This window comes from Canis lupus, chromosome 38 (assembly GCF_003254725.2).
Source record: "Canis lupus dingo isolate Sandy chromosome 38, ASM325472v2, whole genome shotgun sequence".
NCBI classification, from domain to species: Eukaryota; Metazoa; Chordata; class Mammalia; order Carnivora; family Canidae; genus Canis; species Canis lupus.
Window position 1 is genome coordinate 23,461,818 of NC_064280.1, and position 27,908 is coordinate 23,489,725.

General features: G+C 47.2%; 1 protein-coding gene and 1 long non-coding RNA gene across 14 annotated transcripts in view; one reads left to right on the top strand and one right to left on the bottom strand.

The window, feature by feature from the left end:
- Positions 1-5,618: 5,618 nt before the first annotated feature.
- Positions 5,619-27,792, top strand: LOC112642949 (uncharacterized). 9 transcript variants are annotated; one of them, XR_004812707.2, is made up of 6 exons: positions 5,644-6,174; positions 7,070-7,189; positions 8,214-8,513; positions 10,847-12,531; positions 13,587-13,697; positions 22,217-23,625. It is a non-coding gene; the product is annotated as an uncharacterized LOC112642949 (long non-coding RNA). The 9 variants fall into 9 exon arrangements; XR_007409032.1 differs by adding an exon at positions 26,778-27,792 and having other exon boundaries at positions 5,645-6,174; positions 10,847-13,697; positions 22,217-23,246; XR_004812704.2 differs by having other exon boundaries at positions 5,619-5,746; positions 7,073-7,189; positions 10,847-13,697.
- Positions 22,697-27,908, bottom strand: part of LOC112642946 (myeloid cell nuclear differentiation antigen-like) — a 40,415-nt gene continuing 35,203 nt past the window's right edge. For all 5 annotated transcript variants that reach the window (XM_035711088.2, XM_035711085.2, XM_035711086.2 and 2 more), the window contains 3 exons: positions 25,559-25,978; positions 24,005-24,190; positions 22,697-23,041 (listed from right to left, as the gene is read on the bottom strand). In XM_035711088.2, the coding sequence (XP_035566981.1) occupies positions 22,973-23,041; positions 24,005-24,190; positions 25,559-25,978 (675 nt within the window). In that variant the 3' untranslated portion in view covers positions 22,697-22,972. The remainder of the gene's footprint in view (positions 23,042-24,004; positions 24,191-25,558; positions 25,979-27,908) is intronic.

Consider the following 27,908-nt stretch of genomic DNA (forward strand, 5'->3'; position numbering starts at 1 on the left):
TTCAGATGGCCAAACAGATACACGAAAAGATGCTCAGCATCACTAATTGCCAGGAAAAATGCAAATTAAGACCACAGCCAGGTATCACCTCACACCTGTTAGAGTGACCATCACCAAAAAGACAAGAATTAGCAGGTGTTGGAGGAGAGGGAGCCCTGGTGCGCTGCTGGGGGGAACGAAGACTGGTGCAGCCACTATGCAAAACAGTATGGCGGTCCCTCCAAAAATCAAAAATAGAACCCGTGATTCCACCTCTGGCTATAAATCTGAAGGAAATGAAGTCACTGTCCTGAACAGATACACGCACCCGTGTGTGTTCACTGCAGCATCAGTCACAACAGCCGAGACGTGGAAACGACCCCGCGTCCACCAGCAGATGGGTGGATACAGAAGACGGGGGCGTCTGCAGTGGAGTGTCATCCAGTCACAGAAGAGGAGGGCATTGAACTCTCTGAGGGTGGACCTGGAGGGCGTTTTGCAAAGGGAAACAGGTCCAGGAAAGACAAATACTCCATGATCTCACGTATAAGTAGAAATTTTTTTTTAAAGATTTTATCTATTTATTCATGAGAGACACAGAGAGAGGGGCAGAGACATGGGCAGAGGGAGAAGCAGGCTCCATGCAGGGAGCCCGATGTGGGACTGGATCCCGGGTCTCCAGGATCAGGTCCTGGGCTGAAGGCGGCGCTAAACTGCTGATCCAGCTGGGCTGCCCTGTAAGTAGAATCAGGAAAAAAACAAAACAAAACAAAACAAAACAAAACAAAAAAACAACAAGACAAAAAAAGACCCAAACTCATGGTGATAGAGAGGTCAGAGTTGTGGTTCCAGAGGTGGGGAGTCAGGCCTGGGGCCCCGGGGAAGGTGGCCAAAAGGTTCAAACTCCCAGGACTAAAAACCATTCTGAGGATGGGATGCGCGGCTTGGTGACGACAGGTAACAATGCCTCGTGTGTATGTGAACGTTGCTGAGACGGTAGATCTCGAAAGTTCTCATCACAAGGGGAAAAAAATTGAACTGTGTGTGTCGACGGCCGTTGCGTAGATTTTCTGTGGCGCTCCTTCCACTGCCTGCACGATTATCGAACCATGATGGTCTGCGCACTAAGCCCATCAATATCAGGTCAATCATAGCGGAATGAAATTGGGGGAAAAAACAACCCTTAATTATCTATTAAAGATAATGCCACGCTATGCTCCCAGCACATCTGCCTCCTCACACTTCCCCCACAGGAATAAGGTTTTCTTTTCTTTTCTTTTCTTTTCTTTTCTTTTCTTTTCTTTTCTTTCTTTTCTTTTTTTTTTCTCTTTTCTTTTCTCTTTTCTTTTCTCTTTTCCTTTCTTTATTTTATTATTTTATTTTATTTTATTTATTTAATTTTAATTTTATTTTATTTTAATTTTTTTTTTTAAGGTTTTTCGCACCGGTCCCCGGCCTTGTCAGACCTGCACTTGCTTCTCCCCGGGCCTCACGGTGGCTCCGCGTCCGGTCCCTCGATGGCCCGCGTTCGCGGGGCAGCCCGGGGCTGCTGCTCTTTGGCCCCCACTTTGCAGGTACACCCCTCGGTGGGCGCTGCACATGGGTCCTTTGTCACTTAGGCTCTGCACACGCTTGCTCCCCGTTTCTGGTGGGTTCTTCACGCTTCCTCTGAAAGGTTTTAACGAACAGGTCATCTCAATTTTCATGTAATAGGATTTATCAACTTCTTTCCCCCCCTGGTTTTCATCCTGGATGCTTCACTGCCATGAAGCTGCTGTTTTATGATTTCACCTAAAAGGGTGAGGATTTTGTCTCTCTCACTTCAGTTTCCAGTCCACTGGGAACTGATTTACGTGCATTGTTTCCTTTCTACTTCCCACCGAGAGATGCAAGGCCCTATTCACACGGCCCTTCCTGGTCAAATAGGCGCGGACACATTTCATGTGTTCTATGTTCCAGGACTTAACTGGGTGAAAATTAATTCTGCCAATATTTGGTGCATATCTGTCGTGGCCCGTGTAGGTTACCTGAGAACTCTCTTGCGCTGACCAGTATCTGCAAGCCTCCCCTTCCATCCTGGTGTTTTCAGCACATCTGCCCTGTATTCTCCGCGGCTCCGCATGAATGATGCACGGCTTGCTCGGAACCCAATCCCGTGGCACGTCTCTCCGCATATTGTTCTTCTGGGCTCAGTTCTAGCCAGAGGTCAAAACTCCAGAGGTGCGCATCTCGAAGCACCTGCAAATTCACCGATCAGTGTCACGAATGTGTTCCGTTCTTGGTGATCCATTGCAAAGATTAAATCCAGTCCACCCCGAATCTGATGCGCCTGCCCGCATCCCTCCACCGACCCTTAGGACATTCAGATGCCTTAGAACACTCTGCAGCCAGGAAGGAGAACCGAAGTAACGTGCTCTATCTTGTGGAATCCCATACGCTGCCACGGATATTGTTTCCACCTCTAGATGGCACGGAGGGGCGTGTGTGGGCGCGTGAGCATCTTTGTAGTATTTTATTTACGCAGAAACAAACCGGTGTTTGGTTAAGATTTTAGGCCCCGGAGGAAACACTAGCTGGGATCAAATTCTGACTCTTCTACTGTGTCTCCGTGACCTTGGGGGGGGGGGTAACCTCTCCTCTTCACACCTTTGTTTCTCTAGCCGAACCTGGACAGCAGAGTTGTTCCCGTTCGCAGGGCTGTGGTTAGGCCCGGTTGACCCCAGAACAGCATGAGGATGGACCCCCGGCCTGCGGAGGTGGGGCCTGCAGAGAACGGGATCCAGTCTCTACTCTGTGCAACGGAGCCTGTCGCGTGGGGTTCCGTCTCTGCCTCGGGAGGATGAGAACTGTGACGCGCCGTCTCAAACTCTCGCTGCATAGATACGCAGGGAATGTGGGTCATCTCGTGGGTGGAAGGTGGTCACTCACTGTCCTCAGATAATGCGACACCGTGAACCAGTCCCTGGGGCGCATTCGTCTTCGACACCATTCTGGTAGCCGGGATCGCACTTTGGCAGGTAACGTTTTCATATTTTACTGTTCAAATTGCATGAAGAGGGCAGCCCGGGTGGCTCAACGGTTTAGCGCCGTCTTCTGATCAGGTCATGACCCTGGGGGGTCCTGGGATGGAGTCCCACGTCGGGCTCCCTGCATGGACCCTGTTTCTCCCTCTGCCTGTGTCTCTGCCTCTCCCTCTCAGTGTGTCTCTCATGAATCAATCAATCAATCAATCAATCAATCAATCTTAAAATTGCATGAAGATGAGTAGCCATTTATTTAAGTCTGAGGTCACACGTGCATTTCCTGAGCTAAACACCGGCGAGTGGCTTGCCACCTTATGACCACTTGCTCTCCCTTTTTGAAGAATCTTTCATTCACTCTAAGATCCAGCCTAATCTAAGGCTTTCGCTCGGTCATTTCCTTCCTTAGTGTGGAAGGAAGCGCTCTCTTTGAGGGATGGGATGCTCTTTGGACAGAAAACCCGTTACCTTGTGAGCCTGAGCCACCCAGGGCCCCCCCTGGGGGTTATTCCTGCCGTCCTGGCGCAGAGGAGGGCCTCACGGGCCAAGTTCTGGGCCAAGTTCCCTAAAGCTAGGGTTCAGACTGAGATTTCCCACCCAGCTGATTGTCTTCCTCACTTTCACAGCCTGTGTTCCCCCTTGCAGAGGAAACGCGAGGGGCAAGGATGTGAGGGGGCAGCTCCTCTCTCCTCCGCCCCCCTCCTCCCTCCTCCCTCCCCCATCCACCCCCTCCTCCTTCCTCCCTCCCCCGTACAGTACACGTACACCCCCTCCTCCCTCCTCCCTCCGCGCCCTCCTCCCTCCCCCTCCCCCCTTCCTCCCCCTCCCCCTCCTCCTTCCTCCCTCCTCCCTCCCCCCGTCCGCCCCCTCCTCCCTCCTCCCCCCTCGCAGGTGGAGCTGTAGTTCTGCGCGCTGCCGCCGGGGGGCAGTGGTGCGTCACCTTTCGGGGCGGGCGCTCGGGCTTGGGGCTGCAGATCCCAGCGGGTTCCCTCCGAGCATCACCCAACACCCCTGCCCCCCCTCCAGCTCCTCCTCTGTGAGACCGGGAGGGTCACGTGGCTCACTCTGCACGCTTGTAGGCGAGCCTTTTTTTTTTTTTTTAAGATGTTATTTATTTATTCATGAGACACAGAGAGGGAGGCAGACACAGGCAGAGGGAGGAGCAGGCTCCGTGCCGGGAGCCCGAGCGGGACTCGATCCCAGGACCCCGGGGTCACGGCCTGACGCCCAACCGCTGAGCCACCCGGTCCCGCCCGCCAGCAATCTTCGGTGACCTAGGGCCTGCGCCGGGAGGGGAGGGGCCGGAGCTGCGGAGCAGACCCTGTGCATCTCCCCGCTGCCTCAGCAGGGACAGGGACGCGGTGTTTCCCGGAGGGAGAGTCCTTGGGGCGGACGGTGCACTGGCGCCCGGCTGGGGGGGCAGGGGGTGTGCACGCCGCGGGGCGGAAGAGCACGGTTCCCCTCCTGGGGGGGCGCCCAGGCAGGTGCTGCAGGGCAGGCCCTGGCGAGTGGAGCCCACGGTCAGCAGGAGCCCAGGCCTCCCCAGCACAGGGTCCCGGCCAACACCCGCGCTCCACTCTCTGGCCGCCTCCCTGCAGGTGTTCTGCGCCCCCCGCCCCCCCCCCCCCCCCCGCGCCCTCCCTGCAGGTGTCCTGCGCCCCCCCGCCCCCCTCCCCGCTCCCTCCCTGCAGGTGTCCCAGGCAACAAGGGAAGCGCCCGACGATGCAGAAGCCCTGGGGCTGGAAGGGCCGCTGGCGCTGCAGAAACCTCCCCGCCTGTGCCACTCGTCACCACCCACCACCGGGCTCCAGAAGGAAGGCGAAGCCAGGGGTTGCCTTTCCGGACACACACGTGCTGTGACGGATTAGCCTCATTAAAAATCCATTAACACATGATGAAAATAAATGTTGGGATTCCAATACCAATTGGAATTCCAACTCCAATTCACCATTCTGGGCCCCCTGGTTCTGGGGTCAGGTGCCCCCCCCCCCCCCGAGCTCAGCGCAAGTTTGGTTCCTTCAGGGGGGCTGGGGGGGCGGGGGGTTATAGGGTGACCTAGTGTCAGGTATGGTGGCCTGTGGATTCCTTATCACAGCCTCGCCCGCCGGTCGTCATCCCTACGTTCACCGGTTCACCGGGTCTCACCAGTTGCACTAGTGGTCCTGCTAAGAAGGATGAGGGCTGGATGATGGGGACACCGAGGAGGGGAAAGGGAGAGGAGGGGGAAGGGAGAGGAGGGGGGCAGGGGAAGGGGAGGGGGAGGGGAGGAGGGAGAGGAGGATGGAGGGGGAGGAGGATGGAGGGGGAGGAGGAAGGGAGAGGAAGGGGAGGGGGAGGGGAGGAAGGGGAGGAAGGGGGAAGGGCAGGGGAAGGAAGGGGAGGGGGAGGGGAGGAAGGGGGAAGGGCAGGGGAAGGAAGGGGAGGGGGAGGGGAGGAAGGGGAGGGGCGGGGGAAGGAGAGGAGGATGGAGGGGGAGAAGGGGGAGAAGGGGGGAGAAGGGGGAGAGGGGGAGGGGGGGAGGAGGATGAAGGGAGAGGAGAAGGGGAAGGGGGAGGAGAGAGGGGGAGGAGAGAGGGGGAGGAAGAGGGGGGAGGAGAAGAGGGAGGGGGAGGGGAGGGAGGGGAAGGGAGGGGGCAGTGGGCCAGTGGGCGAGGCCGCGCTGCTGGAGCGGTGCTCCCTGGAGGATGCTCTGCGGGGCGCAGGGAAGGTGTGGAGGGGCCTGGTCTCCGCGCTGCAGGATACCTGAGGTGGGGTTTTCATCCCACACCTGGACGGAGCGCCAGCGCCGTGAGCTCCTGAAGGCTCGCCTCAGGGTGGGGGGCCTGGCCATTGTGGCGAATTGTTCTTTACGCGTGGGACACGAGGGTCGGACGTTTAACAACTGCGCTGTCGCCCTAACCATATTCCGAGCCCCGGGCTGGTCTCTTTCTTATGTTTTTAAACGCAAGAGACGCACCGCAGTCCGCGGCCCTACAGGGTTGACATTTGGGTGCATCAGGCGGAGGAGCCATTGGGCCTCCTGAATCAATATGAAGACAGCGGGGATGCTGGTGGCCGTGGGCGCGGGCGCGGGCGCGGGCGGCCTTGGCTGAGCACCTTCCCCCTTCGGGTCCTCCTGGTGCGCTGGGGCATCGCCTTGTAACGCCCTGTGCATCGGGGCCCTCCGCCTTCCCAGGTCAGGAGCCGGGCCCAAGGTCTCACGGCCGGAGGGGCGGGGCGGGGCGGGGCGGGGCTTAGGCCCCCGCGGGAGTGCCAGAGCCTGGGTGGGGGCTTGCGCAGCATCGCCAGGCCGGAGGCCGCGGGAGGGGGGGAAGGGGACGGGAGAGGGGGGAGGGAGGGAAGGGGACGGGAGAGGGGGAGGAAGGGAAGGGGACGGAGAGGGGTAGGGGGAGAGGGGGACGGCAGAGAGGGAGGGGGCGAGGGGGAGGGAGGGAGGGGGACGGGAGAGGGGGAGGGGGACGGGGGTGACCACGCAGCAGCCGCAGGGGCGCGCTGGCGAGTAGGGGCGCTGGACCCCGGGCGCACGGGTGGGGCGCAGGGCTGGCGGGGGGCGGGCGGTGCTCTGGGGCGGCGGGACGCGGGGAGGAGGCGCAGCCCGGCCGCCTGAGCCATTATCTGGGACCCTTCCCTGGACGGGTTTGCTGGGTATGGGCGGTGCCTTCCCGGAGGCCCGCCTGGCTCCCCCTCCCCCTCCCCCTCCCCCTCCCAGGTCTCCCGTCGCCGAAGCGCCCTGCCGACTCTTCCCCTTGGGCCCAACTGCAAGCCCGCGAGCTCCCACGGCGCCCAGGCCCAGCCTCCCCTCACCCGCAGGCCGGCCCTGCCCACCCCCCCCTCCCCGCCCTGCGCTGTCGGATGCACCTGCACTGCGAGGCCGCCCGCGTGGGCACCTGCAGACCTGACCCTCGGCCCCCGCACCCCCTTCCCGGCAGTGACCCCATCCCGCACCCACTCTCCGGGGCCACACACCAGCCAGGACTTCTCCGCTCCCCTTCGTCCTTGCACGGGTAGAGGGCAGGCACGCATGTGTGTGTGGGGGGGTGGCCCACGTCTTTTACATGATTCCCGTGTAGCAGGTCATCTCCGCATTCCGAGGTCACACCTGCAGCCTGTCGCTGCCGGGAAGCCACAGTCATGGGGCCCAGGCCTGCCGGTGCCTCCTTTCTGCTGAGGCTGGATCTGGAAGTGGCCAGGTGAGAAGCAGGCTCCACGTGGGGCATCTGGCTGCGATGCACCTGCTCCTAGAGGCCTCTCTGGCTCACGGGGTGGGGGGGCCCGGGGCAACTGCAGGGTCAACTCCCTGCTCCGGAGGTGGCTTCGGGCAGGTGTTGACATCCCTCTGCCGCGGCAAGGCAGCACACCTGCTCACTGAGCCTCGCTCCTGCTGTGGAGCATCCCTGTGCGTGGGGCGGGGAGAGGACAGCCACTGGCTCCGGGGTTTCCTTCCCCGAGTTTGGGCTGCACTCTCCCAAGGCGAGCCCGTGACCAGAGACGTTGATAGTTTCTAATAACACTGCTGTGAGCATGTCCACCAAGTCATCGCATCGTACACCTTTTGAAAAAATCACATTGTGCAAAAGAAAAAAAAATTAAAGATTTTATTGACTTACTCATGAGAGACACAGGCAGAGGGAGAAGCAGGCTCCATGCAGGGCACCCAATGTGGGACTCGATCCCGGGACCCCAGGATCACGCCCTGGGCCCAAGGTGGTGCTAAACCTCTGGGCCACCCGGGCTGCCCACCCGCCTTCCCTCTTAAGTCTCAGATCCGTGTCACCGCCTCCCACAGGGGTAGAACCACTATGTGTTGCAAAGTCTCGCTCCTACCCGCCGCCGTCCCGCACGTGCGTGGTACGCTCATAGCTGACTTTGAACGTCTGTCCTTTGCGAGGCTCTATGACACGGTTTGACTTCCCTGCGTGGACTCCTCTCGTTCTAACCATGTCCTTCAGTTCAGATCGATAGCGTCCCCCCCATTTTATAGTTGAGGACGTAGACACGGGGAGGAGGGATGTCATTTTGCACATGTCCTACGTAACTACGAACGGCCCAACGAGGGTTTGCACCCACGTGTGTCTGGCTGTTAGCAGCAGGTCAACGCAGCCGGACATCCTTGGGGGGGGTCCGGAAATCCCGGGGGTGCGAGCAGAGTGGGCGCTGCTCCCTCGCAGCAGGTGCCACGCAGGGAAGCACTGGGTGGCCTTCCTTTTTTTCCAGGGTGCATCGCAGACAGACACCTTCTAAGGCGCCACCGATTTCCTCCCCCTGCCTGGCCTTTCTCAGTATGAAAACAATCTGTTATTTCTCTCCTGGATTCAAAAAGCCAGTGAGCCCACGGAAGACCTCCCCGCGCCCGCATCTCCCTCCTGCTTGCAGCACGTTCCCTGGCTCCTTTGCCACCAGCGTGTCGGCCTTGCTGGCATTGTCCCGTGTCTCTGCAGCGCTCCATCACGTCTGCCTGCCTCAGGGGCACCAGGGGAGTCACGTTGCCCGGTCCATCAGAAACACGTGCCCCAGGTGAGAACTCTCCTGTATCCCCTGAAGAACTCTCTTAACACCTCTGTGCCGGTTTTCATCGTCCCCCCACAAGACTCCCTCTTACCGTCCTCGGGGCTGGTCAACCTTTGCCCCGCACGCTCTGAACACCTGCACGGTGTTTGCTCACTTTATAGACAGACTGATTATCTTTTCCCTTATCAATAGACGCTTTTCCATATGTTCCAAATTTGAGACTTTTATTAGTTACACACATTGCAGACATTGTCTCCGTTTGGGACTTGTATTTTTACTTTGTGTACTGTGTATGTGTGTATGTGTGTTTCTTCCCACAAAGAGATTCAGAACTTGCATGCAGTTATATGCGACCAAGTTTCTCCCTCTGGCTTGTCCTTTTGGGCCTCGTTCGAGAAGCGCTGCCCCGTCTCACTGAGAGACTGTCCTGTGACTTCCTCGGCAGTATGCTCTTCCTGCGTAGGTGCTCAATCCACCTACATACATATTTTTTTTTTTGTAAAGATTTTATTTATTTATTCATGAAACACACAGGGAGGGAGAGAGAGGCAGAGACACAGACAGAGGGAGAAGCAGGCTCCATGCAGGGAGCCCGATGTGGGACTCGATCCCAGGACCCCCGGGGTCATGACCTGAGCTGAAGGCAGCGCTAAACCGCTGAGCCACCGGGCTGCCCTAGATACATGTTTTGTATGGCGTGAGGTAAGGCTTCCGTGTTATGTGTCCCCACGTAGATTGCCATTTGTCCCTCCACTCCTAAGAGCTGCCCATCCCCTCCAGGCGATGCGTAACGCCACTTCATTATAGACCATTTTCATGAACACGTGATTCTGTTCCCACATTCTCTGGTTACTGGTCGATTTTTCTCTGCGCCACTATCACATCACTTTAATCGTCACATATTCGCAGTAAGTGTTGATATCTAGGAGGATGGTCCTTCCTAACAGATCTCTTAAACTTGTGCACTATTTTTGTTCTTTGTCTTTTTTTTTTTTTTAAGATTTTTATTTATTTGTTAGAGACAGAGAGCAACAGAGAGCATGAGTAAGGAGGAGAGGGAGAAGCAGGCTCCCACTGAGCAGGGAGCCCGAGGTGGAGCTCCATACCACCTGGGATCATGACCTGAGCTGAAGGCAGACGCTCAACTGACTGAGCCACCCAGGGGCCCCTTGTCCTTCCTCTTTATCCTGATCTTGGGCTCACCCTGATGAGCGCTACCGAAAGCCCTTTGAGGCTCTGCGTGGAGTTTATAGGTTAATTCGATAAGTGGCCATTTTCATGTTATTGAATCTTTATTGATTAAAAATATCATCGATATCCTTATTTATTTAGCTCTTCTTATAAATCATTCAACAAAGCTTTAAAATTTTCTCTTTAAAGACCTTACACATCTTTTGTGAGATGCTCTCGAGTACCTCATAGTTTGTTACTGGAAATTGTACTTTTTTATTCAAGATTTTTTTTTTCTATTGGAGTCTTCCTGAAATAAAAAAAAGCGCAATTTTTGTATGTTTATCTTATCTAGGAATATTGCTGAGTTGTTATTGTTGATATTTTGTATATCATTTTGGATATCTCACATAGATAGCAAAATTATAATGTGGGTATTGGCAACAGGACAGAAAAATCAATGGCATGAAATAAAGAATCCAGAAATGGACCCACTTATACACGGATAACTGATTTTTCACAAGAATGTAAGACTGAATGAGTAGAATCTGGTTTTATTTTTTTATTTCTTAAATTAAAAAAAAATTAAAGATTTTATTTATTTATCATGAGAGACACAGAGAGAAAGAGAGGCAGAGACACAGGCAGAGGGAGAAGCAGGCTCCCCATGGGGAGCCTGACGTGGAACTCGATCCCGGGACCCCGGGGTCACGCCCTGGGCTGAAGGCAGATGCCCACCCACGGAGCCCCCCTGGGCTTCCCTAGAATTTGTTTTTAAAATACCTGTAGAAGGTATGCTATTTCCTGAGAATTGCAGAGGCGTTGTGCAACCTCCGGACACTCCCTTTCTTGGACATGGATCCAGGACGTCACCACAAGTTCTTAACCATTAATGCAAGCGTGCAGTGTTCCCTCCACCGCAGGCCTGAGGTCCCATGAAGAGAGGATCTCACTGGGCACTGCAGTCTGTTTCCCGTCCACGTACCCTGGCCCCTAGGCTGCCGTGGTCCCACCTCCCCTACCCACGGATCCTTCCCTTCCGACTCAGGGGTTCCCTCCCACCACTGATGACAGTTTCCATTTCCCACCATTTCATATCACTCAGTAAAGCACTGAATCTGAAAAAGTACCCGCAGGTGCTTTTCATTCCTGATTTTGTTCCCTGACAGCATCTGGCTTTACATCAGCATGAGCATCAGAGCCAGCAACGGAGCCTCTGCCCAAGGACCCCTCGCAACGCGAGTCTCCAGGTGCAGCAATCTAGGGTTGTACCTACGCCTTCAATAGCAAAAATCTCCACGGCTCTTGTATACTACTTGGGTGTGTGCACCGTGAACACCACCGCTTCCCACGCATGACTCTACAGTGGGTGACGGTGACTGTGAGTAGCAACCTAAGCCTACGGAGCTACCCAGGGAGACGGCTACAGCACCCGACCCGCCAGCAGAACTCACGGCGTGGTCTTTTCCTGGGCCGGGAGGTTAGACCGTGCGGTTCTTGGGCTTGGCCCCAAGAGGGCACTAACTACACGTGATTGCTCCCAGAACAACGTGGCCAAGGCCTCTCGGATTCTGAGCCAGGAACTGAATCTGGGCAGACGTAGGCTGACAACCTAGAGAGAGGTCTTTCGGTTTTTCTCTCAAATCTAGAATCCATCCTTCTCCCTGTCTGGGAGAGCCCCCAGTTTCCCCTCCGGCAACCTTTTTCCATTTTGCTATGGTGACAAGAGTCCTAGGATCTTATTATCCCAACTAGGTAAGCGTGATCCAGTCTGGGACCACGGAGGACGCAGGACTGGCTGTAGCTGTGTGGCGCATTCAGGAAGCCGGCTGCAGTTCTATTCTGTGACCCCACCACGGCTTCCTAGGTCACCCTTAGGCCTCCTCTGGAGGGGAACGTTTACCTGTGCTGCCCTGAACTACTCTGGCAGGAAACCGGGTTTTGTTCTGTTGCCCGTCGCCCTCCATCCTTTGTGGAATGTTCTCTCTGCCCGACCGCTGCCCGTCCACACTCCCCACGACCTCACCCCAGGGAAGGTAGAGGAGACCTGGGCAGACCGTGAATGGGCACAGAGCCGATGATCCGTGCTCGGGCCCGACTAGCACAGGAAGAGAGACGAAGAAGAGGAGGACCCTGAGGGCCAGAAGCAGGGGGCCGAGAGGAGACGTGATCAGGGCCTGAGAGAGCTCCGCACGATTAAAGCAGAAGGTTGAAAATGAAACTGGGATGATACGTAGAAATGTGCACCTGCTTGTTAAGGAAAGTGAGATCCTCGGGACCGCCGATGCCTCCTTGGTACCGCTGGGTGTGGGGTACGGTGGCAGCCGTGCTAGGGGTCATGGTGCGGTGACTCCCCCTGTCTCTGGAGCCCGTGTCTCTCCCGTGCCACCAGCGTGGAAGGGACATGTGATCCACACGCCTCCTGACACACCTGCTTCGTGGGACTAACTTACCTGTGGCACTAGTCCCCCTCCTGCCCAGGGCAGGGATCTCTCATGCTCCCCCGGCACAGAGCCTACCACTTTCTACTCTCTGAGACGGAGTGACAGAGAACCCTGTGCCCCATAAGACAGCTCACTCTACACTCAGACAGCCCTACTAATTAAATCATCCCTCTTTCAGTAAATTCACAGATTGTCTTGTTCCTTTTAGCCCCAAACCACTCATTTCTATCAGAAACAACATCCAATAACTCTTCGCCTTCTGCTGCCTGAGAGTATCTCAAATAACTGACCGTGACCATCTTGGTATTTTGAAAATCACGACTGGAATTTGGCTTTTCGTGATGAGATCTAACTTGGCCATCGACCTGGGGCACCGTAGCCAGATTATACAGCTGCGTTACATGGTCTTGGTGAGGAGCCAGCATGTCATCCACCCTTCCATCTATGCGTCCTTTCAGTAAATACGCATTGAGCTCCTACGAGGCAACAGGAAGGTTCTGGTGATAAAACAGGGAGTGGAAAACAAATCCAAGTTTTGGAGAGTGTACGCTCTAATGAGTGAGGTCTAATTATTTTTCTGATGAATGAAAATTAATGAATTGATAAGGTGACATATGGCTTATAAATGAAGAAGATGGTCCTTCAAGACCAGGTGTCAAGGGAACCTAACAAAAGCCAGGAGTGAGGGGTCGTGGTATCAGATGAGGCCTCTCATGGCAGGTGACCATTGGGTTCAACTCTGAGAAATGAATAGGAGTGGATGGTGCTTCCGTCGGAGGGAACACCATGTGACAAAGCCTTGTTGCAGAAGTCGTTGGCTTATTTAAGGACTAGAGAGAAAACCAGTGTGAGTGGAATGCAGACAATCAGCAGAGGGTGGTTGAGATGCCCTTTGAGAGACACACATGGTGCGGCTGGGTGGAGCATTATTAGAATTGTCTTTGTTTTAAGAGAATCAGAAGTGATCAAAAGGATTTAAGCAGGGGAATGAAACTAGATTTTCGTTTTGAAGTGATGCCTCTAGATATTGTTGGGGGAAAATGTGATGGGCCAGTTTGACGCTGGAAACCACTCTAAGTCAGGAAGAGCTAGTAGTAGCTTTGATTAGGTCATAAAATGGAAATGGAGGAAAATACACAGACTTGGTCATAAAATGGAAATGGAAGGAAATACACTGAGCTGAAAGAGATTTGAGAAGAAGAACCAGGATTCATGACAGATTGGAAGTGAAAGGCTAGTGAACAAGCACCGTCAGGGAGGATGCTTTGGTTTCATTCAAATAATTACATTTGCCACGATGAATGTACGTATGCTACATGGGCTACAGACAGTCAGTTCTTTTCTGTAAAAGTTTTCGTAAGAGCTAAAAGGTAAATTCACTCCAAAAAAATAATTACAGTATCAAAATATTATTGGCATGGTCATTTCCCAGAAGTGAATGGTGCTTTATTTGTGTCTGATGCAGATCAGTGTCCCAATGCACATTATCAGAGATGTTGGTGAAACCCCAAAGATCAAGGAGCTTCAAGCTCAGCCCCTTGGAACAATTGTGAATGGGCTGTTTGCAGTCCTGAAGGTATGTTTAAATATATGGTTTTATATTGCTTACTAAGACTAGCTTATTCTCCACTAGGAGCTTGAAGAGGACTCAGGAATTATTCATTTCAAAGTCTCTCTATATAGAATAAAACCAAATGTAATAACCTCCTCCTCAAAACTAAAGAGCTGCAGAGTGAATATACTAAAACCAAAATACTTTAAAAGTGTCTTTATTCTCAAGAAACTGTCACAATCCTGGTTCAACTGCCTTTCATCCTTGTAGCTTCTGAAAGAGGGATTACTTCATACACAAACAGGGTCTGCCCTCTTGGCAATTTTTGCACCTTATACATAGGATCTGTATTCTAGGTGACTAATCCAGCCATCCTTGCACCTACCAGACTCCAGGGCAATTGAGTCAGGATGAGCTCCCTTCCTCCTCCTTCCTTGTCTCCCCTTCATACTGGTGCATGCCGCTGCCTCCAATCGGTCCTCTTCCTCATGCCCCAACCTTGTTTGCACTGGCTCCTGTCCCTATAGAGAAGTGAGAGTGCAGACAGGAAAACAGTGGCATGTGCCCTTGTTAAGCAGGAATATATATCTCAGGCCAGACACAACTTAAGGAGAGACGCTTAAGAGTGAAAAAAATGTACTAGAAGGAACAGAAGGAGATAATTTTATGAGAAGAAAAGAAATTACATTTTACGAGGATGGAGTCACTGCAAGCAGAGGACGGGTAACTAATCAACTACTTCTTAGACTACATGTATTTTTTTCCATGCAAGTTATTAAGCCCCAAATTAAAATAAAAAGGGTCCATTCAGATCAAATTGGTCTAAACAGCATTTAATCGAATAGCTGATACATACACCCTCTGCAACTAGACTGCGAGCTTCCTGAGAATAGCAAGTATAGGCTACTGCAGCCACTGCCAGATTAGCAAAAACAAATCCAAAGTCACAACATATTGTCACAATAAAGGTCTGTTTCTCATCCACTGCAGCCTTGTGTCAGGTTTAGTTTGGGGTGAGGATAGGGCCCTGTGCTCTATTGTGGACATTCAGGGAGATTATCATCCAATAAATACTCATCGAATAAAATGGTTAATAGAAAAATGTTTATTATATATAGTTATACAAATCAAATGATGTAAGTTATAAGTAACCAAATTCACAGAACAAACATAACATGAAAACACTGTCAACCTCACGGATAATCTGACCCAATTAAGTAAGGAGTAAGATGACTCTGCTCCTATTTAGAATGTAGAAAATTAGGAAGAGTGCTGCTCCCACCACAAAATTAAGCCAGATAATCTACAAAAGTACAACCTTTTCTAAACCCATTAGAGAGCTGAGGCTGCCTAGCAAGCATCTAATGAAAAATCTAAGGAAAGAGAGATACCTCCAAGGAGAGAGAAGGTGCAAGCACTCACTCACATGGGAGCAGATGATAGACACTAAGTTCCCCATAAGATGGAAAAATTCAGCTAAAAGTTTTAATGGGTTGCTCAAGGGGGACTTTGAACTAGCATAAAAGTATAGAACCACTGAGAGTCTCAACCATAAGGAGAATTTACACCCTCTTGTAGGTCCTTCTCTGTGGGTCTCACTGGATGATATGAGAAAGATCGGGGTTGGGGAGACTAACCCAATGGGGAACATGAAGCCACGCCTGGATCCTCCCTTATAGAACACTAATCCTCTAAAGGAAGAGAGGCAAATTGTGCCATCATTAGGACATGGATAAAGACTATCACAACAGAGAGGAGAAAAAATTGATCTACTCCTGAGGAAAGGGCAGGAATAGGTCCTGGGAGCAGGATACAAAGGGTTCTCTTACATCTGAGGGAAGGGCAGGATCAGGAATGAAAGTGTCACCTATAACACTTAGGATACGATGCCTACCAAAGACCAATGCTGAGCCGGGGCAATATGGAATTCCCCCATCACTCCTCCCACAGCCTGCTGCTGGTTGCCAGGCTAAGCAAGCACCAAATAATAAGTCACCACAGTTGATTGCTAGGCATGTAAAAAAAATAATAATAGCTTCTTAGGTTCAGGTGTGAAGGGAAGGACGAAAGCTAATGGTAGTACTAGAAGAAGTTTAAACACATGGTGCCCTGACAACAAATAGCACCAGTCAATCTCAAAGCCAGCTCAACTCCTGACCAGATTAATTCAACCACTATGGTAAAGTCCTAGCAAAAGATAACCCATGCTCATTTCCAGGTATTAATACTGTCTACCTCAGTCTCTACCATCATGGATAGCTTTTGGCAAAATTTGTGAGGCACACAAAGAAGTAGAAGAAAAATAGTCTGTGCACAAATCAATCTTGGTGCACCTGGGTGGCTCAATTGGTTAAGCCTCTGATTTTGGCTAGGTCATGATTTCAGGGTCCTGGGATCGAGTCCCATGTAGGGTTTCCTGCTCAGTGGGGAGTCTGTTTCTCCCCCTCCCTCTGCCCTTCCCTGTGCTCCTACTCTCTCTGTCTCTAAATAAATAAAATCTAAAATAAATAAATAAATAAATAAATAAATAAATAAATAAAAAATCTTTAAAAAGAAAAGGATACAAATCAACCAAAAGAAACAGAGTCAGGATTCAGATGTTGAAATGATCTGATTGGGTATTTAAAATAGCTGGAAAACACGTATCATTAAATGGACAATTTCAGTAGAAAAATGGAAACTAAGGAAAAGAATTAAATGGAATTACTAGAAGTGAAAAAACACAGTTATAGGGTTAAGGGAATTCTACAACAGAATCATCAGTAGACTTAGCAAAGGAAAGAGTCAATATCCTAGAGAGAGATAAAAAAAAATCACTCACTTGGAAACATTAAAAAGAAAAAAAATCAAAAGAAAGGAAAGATTAGAGTATCTAAGAGATGTGGGACAATGTCAAGCAGTTTAAAATACCAATAATTGGAGATAAATATATGCCTCAATCTCTCTCTCTGTTCTCAGAGAGAGAGACTGAGGCATAAGAAATATGTGAAAAGAGATGAAGGCAAAGAATTTCTTAAAATGAATCAAAGATAAATCACCAGAGACTGGAGAACCTCAGGGAACACCAGGCTGAATAAATATAATGATGAAATATTAGTAATGAATCACACACACACACTTAGGTTTACCATATTCAAACTGCTAAAAGACAAAACAAAAATCCTGAAGGCAGCCAGGGCATGGGGTGGGGGTGGGGGGGAGGTAGCGAGGAGTCGCACAGACGCAGGTGTAGGAATGACGGCAGACTTCTCACCAGAAACTATGGAAGCCAGAAGATCCTGTACTGACATCTTTGCTGTTCTGGAGGAAAAACTATCAAAGCAGAATTCTCAACCAGTAAAAATATTCAAACAGGAGGCAAAATAGACATTTTCAGACCCCTAAAACTGAGGTAATGTATTCAGGGTGGGACTGAATTAAAGGAAATGTTAAATATTTTAGGCAAGGGAGTTTACTTATTAAAATATTTATTTATTTTTTGAGAGATAGCAGGGGGTAGAAGGGCAGAGGAAAAGAGAGAGAGAGTGAAAGTCTCAAGCAGACTCTGTGCTGAGTGTGGAGCTCGTCATGGGGCTTGATCCCAAAACCACGAGATCACAACCTGAGCTGAAACCAAGAGTCGGATACTCAACCGACTGTACTACCCAGGTGTCCCTAGGCAAAAGAATTTAAAAACATGTGAAAATTTAAACCTATACAAAGAAAAGTACATTCAAGGTATTATAAAGTCTATTTTTCTTTTTTTTAAGATTTTATTTATTTATTCATGAGAGACACAGAGAGAGAGAGAACTAGGGACACAGGCAGAGGGAGAAGCAGACTCCATGCAGGGAGCCCGATGTGGGACTCGATTCCTGGTCTCTAGGATCACACCTGGGCTGAAGGCGGCACTAAACCGCTTGGCCACTCAGGCTGCCCTATTTTTTCTTATTTTTAAGCACTCTAAAAGGTAACATATTCAAAAAGAGGAGTTGGCAAAATATGTCTGTAAAGGGCCAACATATATTTTCCACTATGTTCCCTACAGTCTCTGTTATAGCTGCTGACCTCTATTCCAGCTCAAAAGTATTCTTGGACAATTCATGAATGAATGAGCATGCTTATGTTCCCATAATACTATATTATGGATGTTGAAAATTGAATATTTTTATAATTTTCATGCATCATACAATATTCTTTTGGTTCCCCACCTCCAACATCAAAAACATGTAAAGAGCATTCTTTGCTTGTGGACTGTACAAAAACAGGTGGCATCTAGACAGATACAGTCAACAGGCTGGACTAAGCCTGTGGGCCATCGTTTGTCAATTCCTTGTCTGAAGCAAATATACTAGCAAACTGTTATGTGTTTATACAATAAACAAAAATAAAATATTTGGCAACAATAACACAAAACACAAGAGGGAGGAATTAGAAGTATGCTCCTGGAAGGTCCTTACACAACATGCCAGGTAGCATGATGATATTGAAATACTTCTGATTGAAGACATGTGTTGTAAGCTCTAAGGCAAGGACTAAGAAATATTTTTAAAAGAGAGCTAATAAGACAGCCTGTCATATTGGAGAAAAGATAGGCATATAGACTCAATGGAAATGACAATTCAGAAAGAGGCCCACACACATAGAATCTGTTGATTGTCTACAAAAGTACAACCAGAATTCAAGGGAGAAAGGACCTTTTTTCAACAAATAGTACCAGAACAATGGAATATTCATATTTTAAAAAAAATGAACCTGGCCCATACCTTGCTCTCTACATAAAAATTAACCCAAATGGATCATTGACTCAAATGCAGAACCTAAAACTATAAAGCTAGAAGAAAGCACAAGTGAAAATATATGATGTTGGTTTAAACAAAGATTTCCTGGATATAACACCAAAAGCACCCAGGATACATTTTTTGATAATTTAACTTTATCAACATAAGATTCTCTTGGAAAGATACCTTTAAGGCATAGAAATGTATATCATAATTTGAGACTTAATATTTGATAGCCGCATAGCTGCTAACGATTCTATTCCCAAAATTTGTAAATAACTCTTAAAACTCTTTAAGAACTCCTTAAGAACAAACAACTGAATTTTTTTTTTAAATTTATTTATTCATGAGAGACACAGAGAGAAAGAGGCAGAGACACAGGCAGAGAGAGAAACAGGCTCCATGCAGGGAGCCTGACGTGGGACTCGATCCTGGAACTCCAGGATCATGCCCTGAGCCAAAGGCAGGCACTAAACCGCTGAGCCACCCAGGATCCCCAAACAACTGACTTTTTATAAAGAAAGAAAAAAAGATACACAGGTGGCAAATGAGCACATAGCAAGCTGCTCAAAATAATTCCTCTTTAGGGAAATTCACATTAAAACTGCTGCAAGATGTCATCATACACCAACTGGATGGGCTGAAATTGAAAAAGACTGGCCACGCCAAGTGCCGATGAGGTTGTGAAGGAGCCAGAACCCTAGGGAACGGTGGGTTCCAGATGACACAACCATGCAGGAAAGAGTTCCGCAGGCTTTTGTAAAAGTTAACACGTACGTACAAGTCTGAGCCCATGGAGGATGTAGAGCCAATGAAACGTTCACACCCTGCTTATGGGAACAAACAATGTTACAGTTTGGAAATTTCTTGTAAATTTAAACATACACTTATATAAACCAGCATCTTGCTCCAAGGTTTCCCAGGTGAAATGATAACCTGAGTCCACACAAACATCTGCATGTGGATGTTTATAGAAATTTTATGTGTAATTAGGCAAAAATGTACACAAGTCAATCATTCCTCACCTGGGGAATGGATAAGAAAACTTTGGTAGACTCACACTATTGAATTGCATACAACAAAAAAAGAATAAACTGCAGATACACAAGTACATGGATGAATCATAAATGCATCATACTATGTGAAAGAAGCCAGACTCAGAATTCCATATACACTTTTATTTTATTTTATTTATTTTATTTTATTTTATTTTATTTTATTTTAGAGAGAAAGAGAGAGAGAGAGAGAGAGTGCTCACAGGCAGCAGGGCGGGTGCAGAGGGAGCGGGAGGGAAAGCATCCTAAGCAGGCTCCATGCCCAGCAGGGATGCATCTCTTGATGCTGAGATCATGACCTGAGCTGAAAACAAGAGTCCGACGTTTCACTGACTGAGCCACTCGGGCGCCCCATATATACATTTTTCACTCCACTTTGTGAAATTCTGGGGAAGGCGAAAGTATAAAATAAATAAGTCATGGAAATGAAAAGTACAGCATAGGGAGGATAGTGGATAATATAATCATGTTGTATGATGACAGAGGTGGACTACACTTATGATGGGTATTGAATGATGTTCGGAATTGCTAGCAATATGTTGTACGCCTACAACGAATATAACATTATATGTTGATTATACTTTAATAATAAATTTAACTTTTTTTTTTTTTAAAGAAGCTATGTCCGTGGTTGTCAGGAGCCTGGAACTGGGGGGAAGAGTCGATAATAAAGTAGCATGAAGGAAATCTTGGCTACAGTAGGACTGTTCTAGATCTTGATTTTGTGGTAAACAACTGCATGCACTTGTAAAAACTCAGAGAACTTTGAGTGCCTGGGTAGCTCAGTAGGTTAAACATCTGACTCTTGATTTTAGCTCAGGTCATGATCTCAGGATCATGGGATTGAGCCCTGCATAGGGCTTCTCACTCAGTGTGGAGTGGGCTTCGCATTCTTTCTCTCTCCCTTTACCCCTCCCCCTGCTCGTGCACACTCTATAAATAAATAAATAAATAAATAAATAAATAAATAAATAAATAAATAAAATCTTTAAAAAACCCTCAAAGAACTTTGCACTAATAACAGTGAATTTTACTGTATGCACATTATACCTTAATTTAAAAAGTGAAAAGAAAATATGTACCACACAGGAAGATAAAATTGTGGATGTTTCTAATACTCTTTTGATTGTGTTTTTTTATTTCTCTGGAATAAGCACCCATTGCTTTTATAATAAATAAGATGAAATTATTTTTTAAAAGATTCACAAAGACCGGATCAAGGATTTTACTATTATTGTTATTGTTATTATTATTCTAATAATCTCTATGTACAACGTGGGGCTTGAACTCACAGTCTTGAGATAAAAAAGTTACATGCTCTACCAACTAAGCCAGCCAGGCTCCCACGGATCAAAGATTTTAAAACAATACGTATTTCTTATCCATTAAATTAATAATATGCAGTTTATGAATGTGATAATGATATCACATTAAGAATAATGTTCTCAGAGTATTAATTGGGACATCAATTGGGCAATATTATTAACAAATATATTCATATTCTATTTTTAGAATATAAGCTCTATTTTAGCTCTATTTTTAGAAATGAAAAAAAATGAGGCATTCAGTTTGGAGGTGCATTACAAAAACTCCATTTATACTTATTTAACATGGAAATATGTTGGCTTATGGGCGTCACATAAATATTGCTTTAAATTAAGAAGGATTCAAAATAATTGAAGTAACCAATGAGTTAAATGAGTCATGATGAATCCGTTATCGAATATGACCACAATTTGTGATAATGTTCTGACACATAAAAATTTATAACAGATAATAAATGCAAGTTACAAACAGCAGTGTAACAGCTTTCTTTACTAATTTTTACAGGGTAGCTAATTGCTAAGCACTTTATATAGGTGCCTTGTTTAATGGCCACCACAGATACAACTATTATGTTTTCACCATTATTAACTCTATTTTTACAAATTAAAAAATGAAGCATTCCATTTGGATGTGCATCTTCTAATCAGAGCAATGCCGTGATACTTTTGAGATCCTTGGAGATATTTCTCTGCCACTTGTGTACCTTAAAACCACTTGGTACAACTATAGGAATAAGGTGTTTGTGCTGGCAGATATACATCTCTGAGTTGTGAACTTCTCTTGGATCCCACTTCAAATCTAGAAGTTCTAGCTTCTCACCTGGTTCATGCTGGGGTCAAGGAGGAGCTCCAAAGGGTGCAAAGTGCAAAAATAGAAGATAGACCAGGTCCATGGTGTTGGGGATAAAGCTATTTAGGTGAAAACAAAATCAAAGACCCAAATAAATTCTTTTGGGTTGAGGGTCATTTCTTGTTCATCTCCCTTAGAGACACAAGGTGCTTGGAAGTAACAAGTTCAAGAGGGAATTGGCATGACGGTAAGGAAAGTCAAGACGGGGACTGGGCAGGTCACTGGAAGCTCATTCTTTAACTCTTAGTCACCATTGTCTATATGCTATAGAACAGTCAATTACAGAAAGTTCCTATAAAGTGACAAGAATATGAAGTAATAAGAGTCAGAACACGATGACTATGAGCATGTAGCTCAGAATACAAACATCATTCTGTGTGAAGCCATCTTAATCCTGAGGGTCCATAAATCAAGTTTGAGCTGGAGGAAGATTAGGCGGTCAGTGACATCTTTTCATCATCTCAGCATGAAATCTGTTCCCGAACCAGCGGAGTGATGTTACAATCTTAACAACTTCCCTCAATCTCTCCAAACTTCACTTTTTTCATTGCAGGTGATGAAACTGCTTTCCACCTTCGTGCAGCACGAGAACCAGCAAATAGGGTTGCACAGCTACTGAGCTATCGCTGTTTGAGTAAAGGAATGGAGCCAGTGACTCCACGGCACGAGAGCTGCAATCCCGTGCAACACAGAAGCGTCTTCCTGCAAATCCCCAAAAGGCGCCTCGTTCTGCAGCCCGCTGGCCATGACACCCCCTCAGGGACACCAATTCTGAATACATACCCATTGTTTTGAGCAAAAGCAATCCTTCTCTTGCACACAGGCCTTGGCAACAGAAGCACAGAGGATTTCCGTGTTGACCTGTGCCCTCAGCTGGGTTTCTCGGAGCCTATTCTTGACTCCAGGCTCACCTTGTCAGGGTCACCCCCAAAGTCTAAGTGCAAATATTGCTTTGGAGCCTGTGTGCCCAACCCTGATCTGCAGCCCACAAATGATTCTCTTTTAAGCAACACACCAATGAATTAGACTCCCGTTATAGCACTCTTTTAGGAAAAAATGTTTATTATTTTTTTCCAAATTATGAAAACGATACATGCAAAATATGGTATTAGGATGGCACAGCAAAGTATAAAAAAGAAAATAAAAACTACCCATGACCACTCTATTCCTTAGAATTGATAGATGGTATATCTATCGCTGAATTTCTCTCATGTATATATATATATTTTTTTTTTCCCTCTGAACTTAGATTTTATCTCCATAGAGATCATTGTTGATGCCATCCATTGTTGATGTTCTTAGAAGGACATCATGGTGAGGTTTCCATATGTGAATCAGGATCGAGTGGTTGTTTCTTGTTCTTCCTGGACTTGATGACCTTGAAGAAGAGAGAGATAAAGACAGGACAGTTGAGACGCAGCTGATTCTACCTTTCTCTCTGCACTGACTCTATCTCCCTGCCACTGGCTGCATCCCCTTTGCTCTTCCTTCCTGTGAGGCTGTCACTCTCATCCATCTGCTTCAATGAATTCCCATCCTTTGAGTCACCCCCCTTCCCACCTTGGTTGAGACCCTGAAATGAGGTAATCACTCGCATACAGCAGGAGTACCTGTGGACAGGGCGGGAGAAGGAGCAGATGTACTCAATGGCAAGAGCTGAGGGGAAGGTTCTCACTGGGAAAACACGTTGGGAGGAGGGTCTGAGCCTGCGAGGGAAAGGCTGGAAGGTTTGAGGGCCTCAGAAGTGGAGAGACTTCAGAGTGTGGGCACTGCCATGCGTCTGGATGCGTCAACCTTTGTGTTGATCTGTGTCATTCTAGCCTTTGATAGTCTTCCCACAATCCTGCATGGATGTGTGTGACAAAGAGCATGGACTTCGTCCTGTACGACCAGCCCCTTCCGCTGTGTAGACCAGTCTGTATATAACACTAAAATAAAAACTGGTCCCTTTGTGTTTTGAGATATTCAGTGGCACCGTGGATCCTTTAGGTCTGGCATGAACTCTGTTTAACAGCCTCTGGGATAGATGACATTCCCCGCCTATTATAGATGAAGAACCTGAGGTTCCTGGTGTTTAAGTTCACCACCAGTTAGAAAATCACAGAGCCAGGATTTGAAACAAGCCTGCCTTAATGAAGCTCAAATTTACTAAATAATCTCCCTACTCTGACACATTCAATCAACTCTGTAATATTTAGCTAGATATTATATACTTTGAAGGCCTCAATAAGATTACACATCCCCTTCTCTGATAAAGGAAAGAATGACAGGAAAGGACAGTCAGTCTAGTTTTCTTAAAGTCTTCTTTGTTGGAAGAATGATATTCCCCAGAAGTTCCCACCTTCATGAAACTGTGAATTACAGATCTCAGCTTCTTCACATTGTCACTTAGTTCAAAGCAGGTAAGTCTGAGTTTATCGCCTTCCTCACAGTCAACTTCGGTCAGGCGTCCATACACCCAGACCTCCATCTTCCCTGTATTGTCTTGTATCTCATACGAAATGATCTGTTCATTTAACACGTTTTTCTGCAAAAGAAAGTCAGAACCATTCTCCTGAGAACTGGATCAGGTTTCCACATCTATTAGAAACACAGGGTGTGAGTGTAAACTGTTGTCTCTGACAGGTTAACATGATCTAGAGGTCCAGAATGAGGGGCAGCAAATAGGTTAAAGTATTTTGTTCAGGGGATTCTCCTTAATGGGTCTGGCGATTGTCATTAATTCTCATTAAGTAGAGAATTATTTCAGTCTATAATTTTCCTTTTTTTTTTCTATTCTCTATTCACTCTCAATCTGCCTGAATCCTTAATCTAGATTATCCAGTCACATTGCTCTAGGTATCCTCTCACTCACTCTACTCACTAATTCTGCATATGCACCTGTGTGCATAGCCACTTACACAGGGGGCACAGGAAACAACAGGGGTCGAAGGAAAGAGCCACCCTAGAAGACATGTTAAATGGAGTATGGAACAAAACTCGTCATGGAAAGTAGGGTTGGCTCAGCCTAGTATCTCCATGATGTGCTGGGACAGAAATATCTACACCAGTTCTAAGAATTCACCAAAATTCTACATTTCATTGCCCATATTAATAAATTGAGTATTTTTAACTTTTGTTTTGTTTTGAGAGAGAGAATATGTGTGGGGCAACAGATGGAGGAGAGAGAATCTTAAGCAGGCTTCACACCCAGCATGGAGCCCAATGTGGGGCTCAATCTCACAACCCTGAGATCATGACTTGAGCCAAAATCAAGAATTGGAGACTTAACCGAACAAACCAACCCAGACACCCCATAAATTGCATATGAAACAACCTGATTTCTCTAGTCTTTTCAATATCCATATTTCCTGTTAGATAATGCTAATGTTGATGCCCAACAATATTTCGATGAATGAGTGTGAAGAGAGGAGCACTTTGGGATTCAGAGGATCAGAATCTTAGCTAAGTGTTAGAAACAGCTGCATTTTAGGGCAGAATCTATTGATTTCTCGCTCTGGTCGTCACCGCTAGCATCCAAGTTTGGGAGGACAGTTTTTTATTTACAGTTAAGCTGTCACCGAAATGGATGGGACAGAGCTCAAACAAAATCATGAAGATATGGACACAAATAGAAAGAGTCTGCACTGCTCTGGACCAGGGTGCCTGTGAATAGATGATTAAATCTGACAAATGCCAAGGATTCTGAGAAACTCTTTCTGCAGAACTTGCATGGCAGAATATGAAGAGCTCTCCTGTCCCATACCCTGAGGTGGGACGCTTCTACCCAACTACCCTGGTCACTGGTACCTCGAGTTCCTGTGTTTCAGAAGTGAACCAAACTTTACTTGGCAAGTTCAGACTTCACATTCTGGGGTTGCAGAAGAAATAGTACAACACAATGGTGTGGGCTTACCTTGTGCACCTCATATATCCCATTCACAAACGTTCCTGGCTTTTGCAAGTAAAGATCACGGATTTTTGGAGTTGCATTTGCCTTTTGGATCAGTCCGCTTGAGACCTCCATCTTTTGGTCAGCGCTGACTTCAGACACAGAAGAGGCATCGTACACCTCCAGAAACCCATTGCGACCAACATAATCTGATATGGTGATGATGTTCTTTGAGACGAACTTTTCCTTCAGGTTGACCTGGAAAACCTTCACTTGGAAGAATTGGCTCTCAGTAGCTACAGTGGCATGGAACATCTTTTTCCCCGGCTCCACGGTATCATATACAAATGGCTCTGTTGCTTTCAGCACCATCACTTTCTTGGGACCCTTCTGGACACCCTCCTCTCTGGCAGCTTCTCTAGGTATAGCCTTCAATCTTGGTTTCTACTTGGAAGTACACACCAAAAAAGAAGCATGTTAAGAAAGAGAATAAACCGTCACTTTCTAGTGTGAGCTTTTAGGCTCAATGTTGAGCCTCCAGAAATACCTGATGGGATGGATTTGGGAAAAAAGTGAGCTAGGTAGAAATGGCTGGCCTGGTATAATGTAGCCCGTGAAAGACATAGAGGAGAGTTTGACATAATTCTATTTCTCCATTGTTTTAAGAGTTTGGGAAGAATATGTTTTCTTTAAAAGTGATCAACCCAAGATAAAAAGTATTTCTCCTAGGAGAGTCCTGTTGAGCAAGGAAGTGGGCAACAGCCATGTTGTCATGAAGGGATTCCCAGTGGAAATGAGGATGAATATATCATCTTAATTTACCAATCAATTCATTTTAGTGAGCAAACTAAGATATAAACAGGGAAGAAAATAATTCCCCCTCACAGCACTGACAGTGGGAACGGCTCCAATCAGTAACCACTGCTTTCATCTGGAACCAATCCCAGTAGATGTCACTATTGAAAGACGGAAACCACGAGCTCTTTTCAAGAAGTGCTGTGCTAAAAAGAGATTAAATAAGCACTGGAGAATCTCATGAACTTCCCTAATTCGGAAAGGTCCTGGCTCGGGGCTCTTGAAGAGTAGCAGAATGAGCCATCTGAAGGTATGCTCCCTTGGTATAAAATTATTTTGAGCTTATTATTTTGAAAAAACAGCAAATATAGGAAACACTCTACAAAGAGAACAGAAATTGCTCTTGTGTAAGGAACATGCATTTGTAACAGTGTCTCTCTCTCTACAGGGAAGAGAAGGGGACCCTAAATCACAACAGAATCTCATGATGAAGGATGGCCTGCCTGAAATCTGCATAAGAAACACCGTTGTTTATTCTGTTTTTCCTGGTAATCTTCATAAGTGGCCTCCACACCTTCCTTTCTCTTGTCTTCGGCTGAAGATGGTATTTCAGCTGTTGGTTCAAGCCACCGCAGGGAGTTACTAAGTTTTCCCTGGTTTCTCCCAGGTGTACATGAGGTAGACATGTTATAACAGACTTCTGCTTGTTTTTCTTTTGTTAATATGTCTCTTATTACAGGGGACTCAGCCAGGTATTTAGAAGGGTAAAGAAGGAGAATAATTTCCTCCTCTTCCACACTTCTCTGTTGGAATAATGGTAGGACCCTTAGGGAAAGCATGCCGGCAGAGAACTCGCCAAGAATCAGGGGTCTGACATCTCGTCTCCCCAGGGGCCTGAACCATGTTGGAGTTTCAGGAGAGCATTTGGAATTGGAGGAAAGTATTGATCTGCAAAAGAAAGTATGAAGGTGAGGGCAAAGGTGGGCTCTGGGAGTGCCAGGGCTGAGTATGAGGCCACAGCTGGCTGTCTCACAGCTAGCAACGCTTCTTGTGATCTCACCTAGAAAATTATTATGGATCTACTCTGAGGCTCATAGAAGCATATTTGATGGGCATATTTTTCTTATGCTCATTCCAGGCTTGAGGAATACTGGAAATAATCTAAAGCCAAAATATACAGAATTATTTTTCTAATTTATGGAATAACTGAGTATTTTTTCTTATACATTAAAACAAGAATTTAATTCTACATTGGTTGACTTAAATAGCACTTTAAAGCATATGAAGTGAAAATAAAAACCTCAAACTGGATTATAGAAAAATATATGTCAGGTGACAAAATTATATTCTTTGTGCATACATAATAAAGGGTAAAAATCCGAAAGACACTTTCAAAATGTGATGTTTGATGTAAAAGAGATCAGATAGCAAAAAATTTACTTATTTTTGTCTGTGTATCTCCATTTCCTAAATTTTCTAAGGTAATATTATTTAGGTAATAAAAAACGAGAGAGGAAGAACTGGTGATAGTGCTTTGGTAGGCTCTGTATTTCCATGCCCTCTTCCACCGCAAGTGATC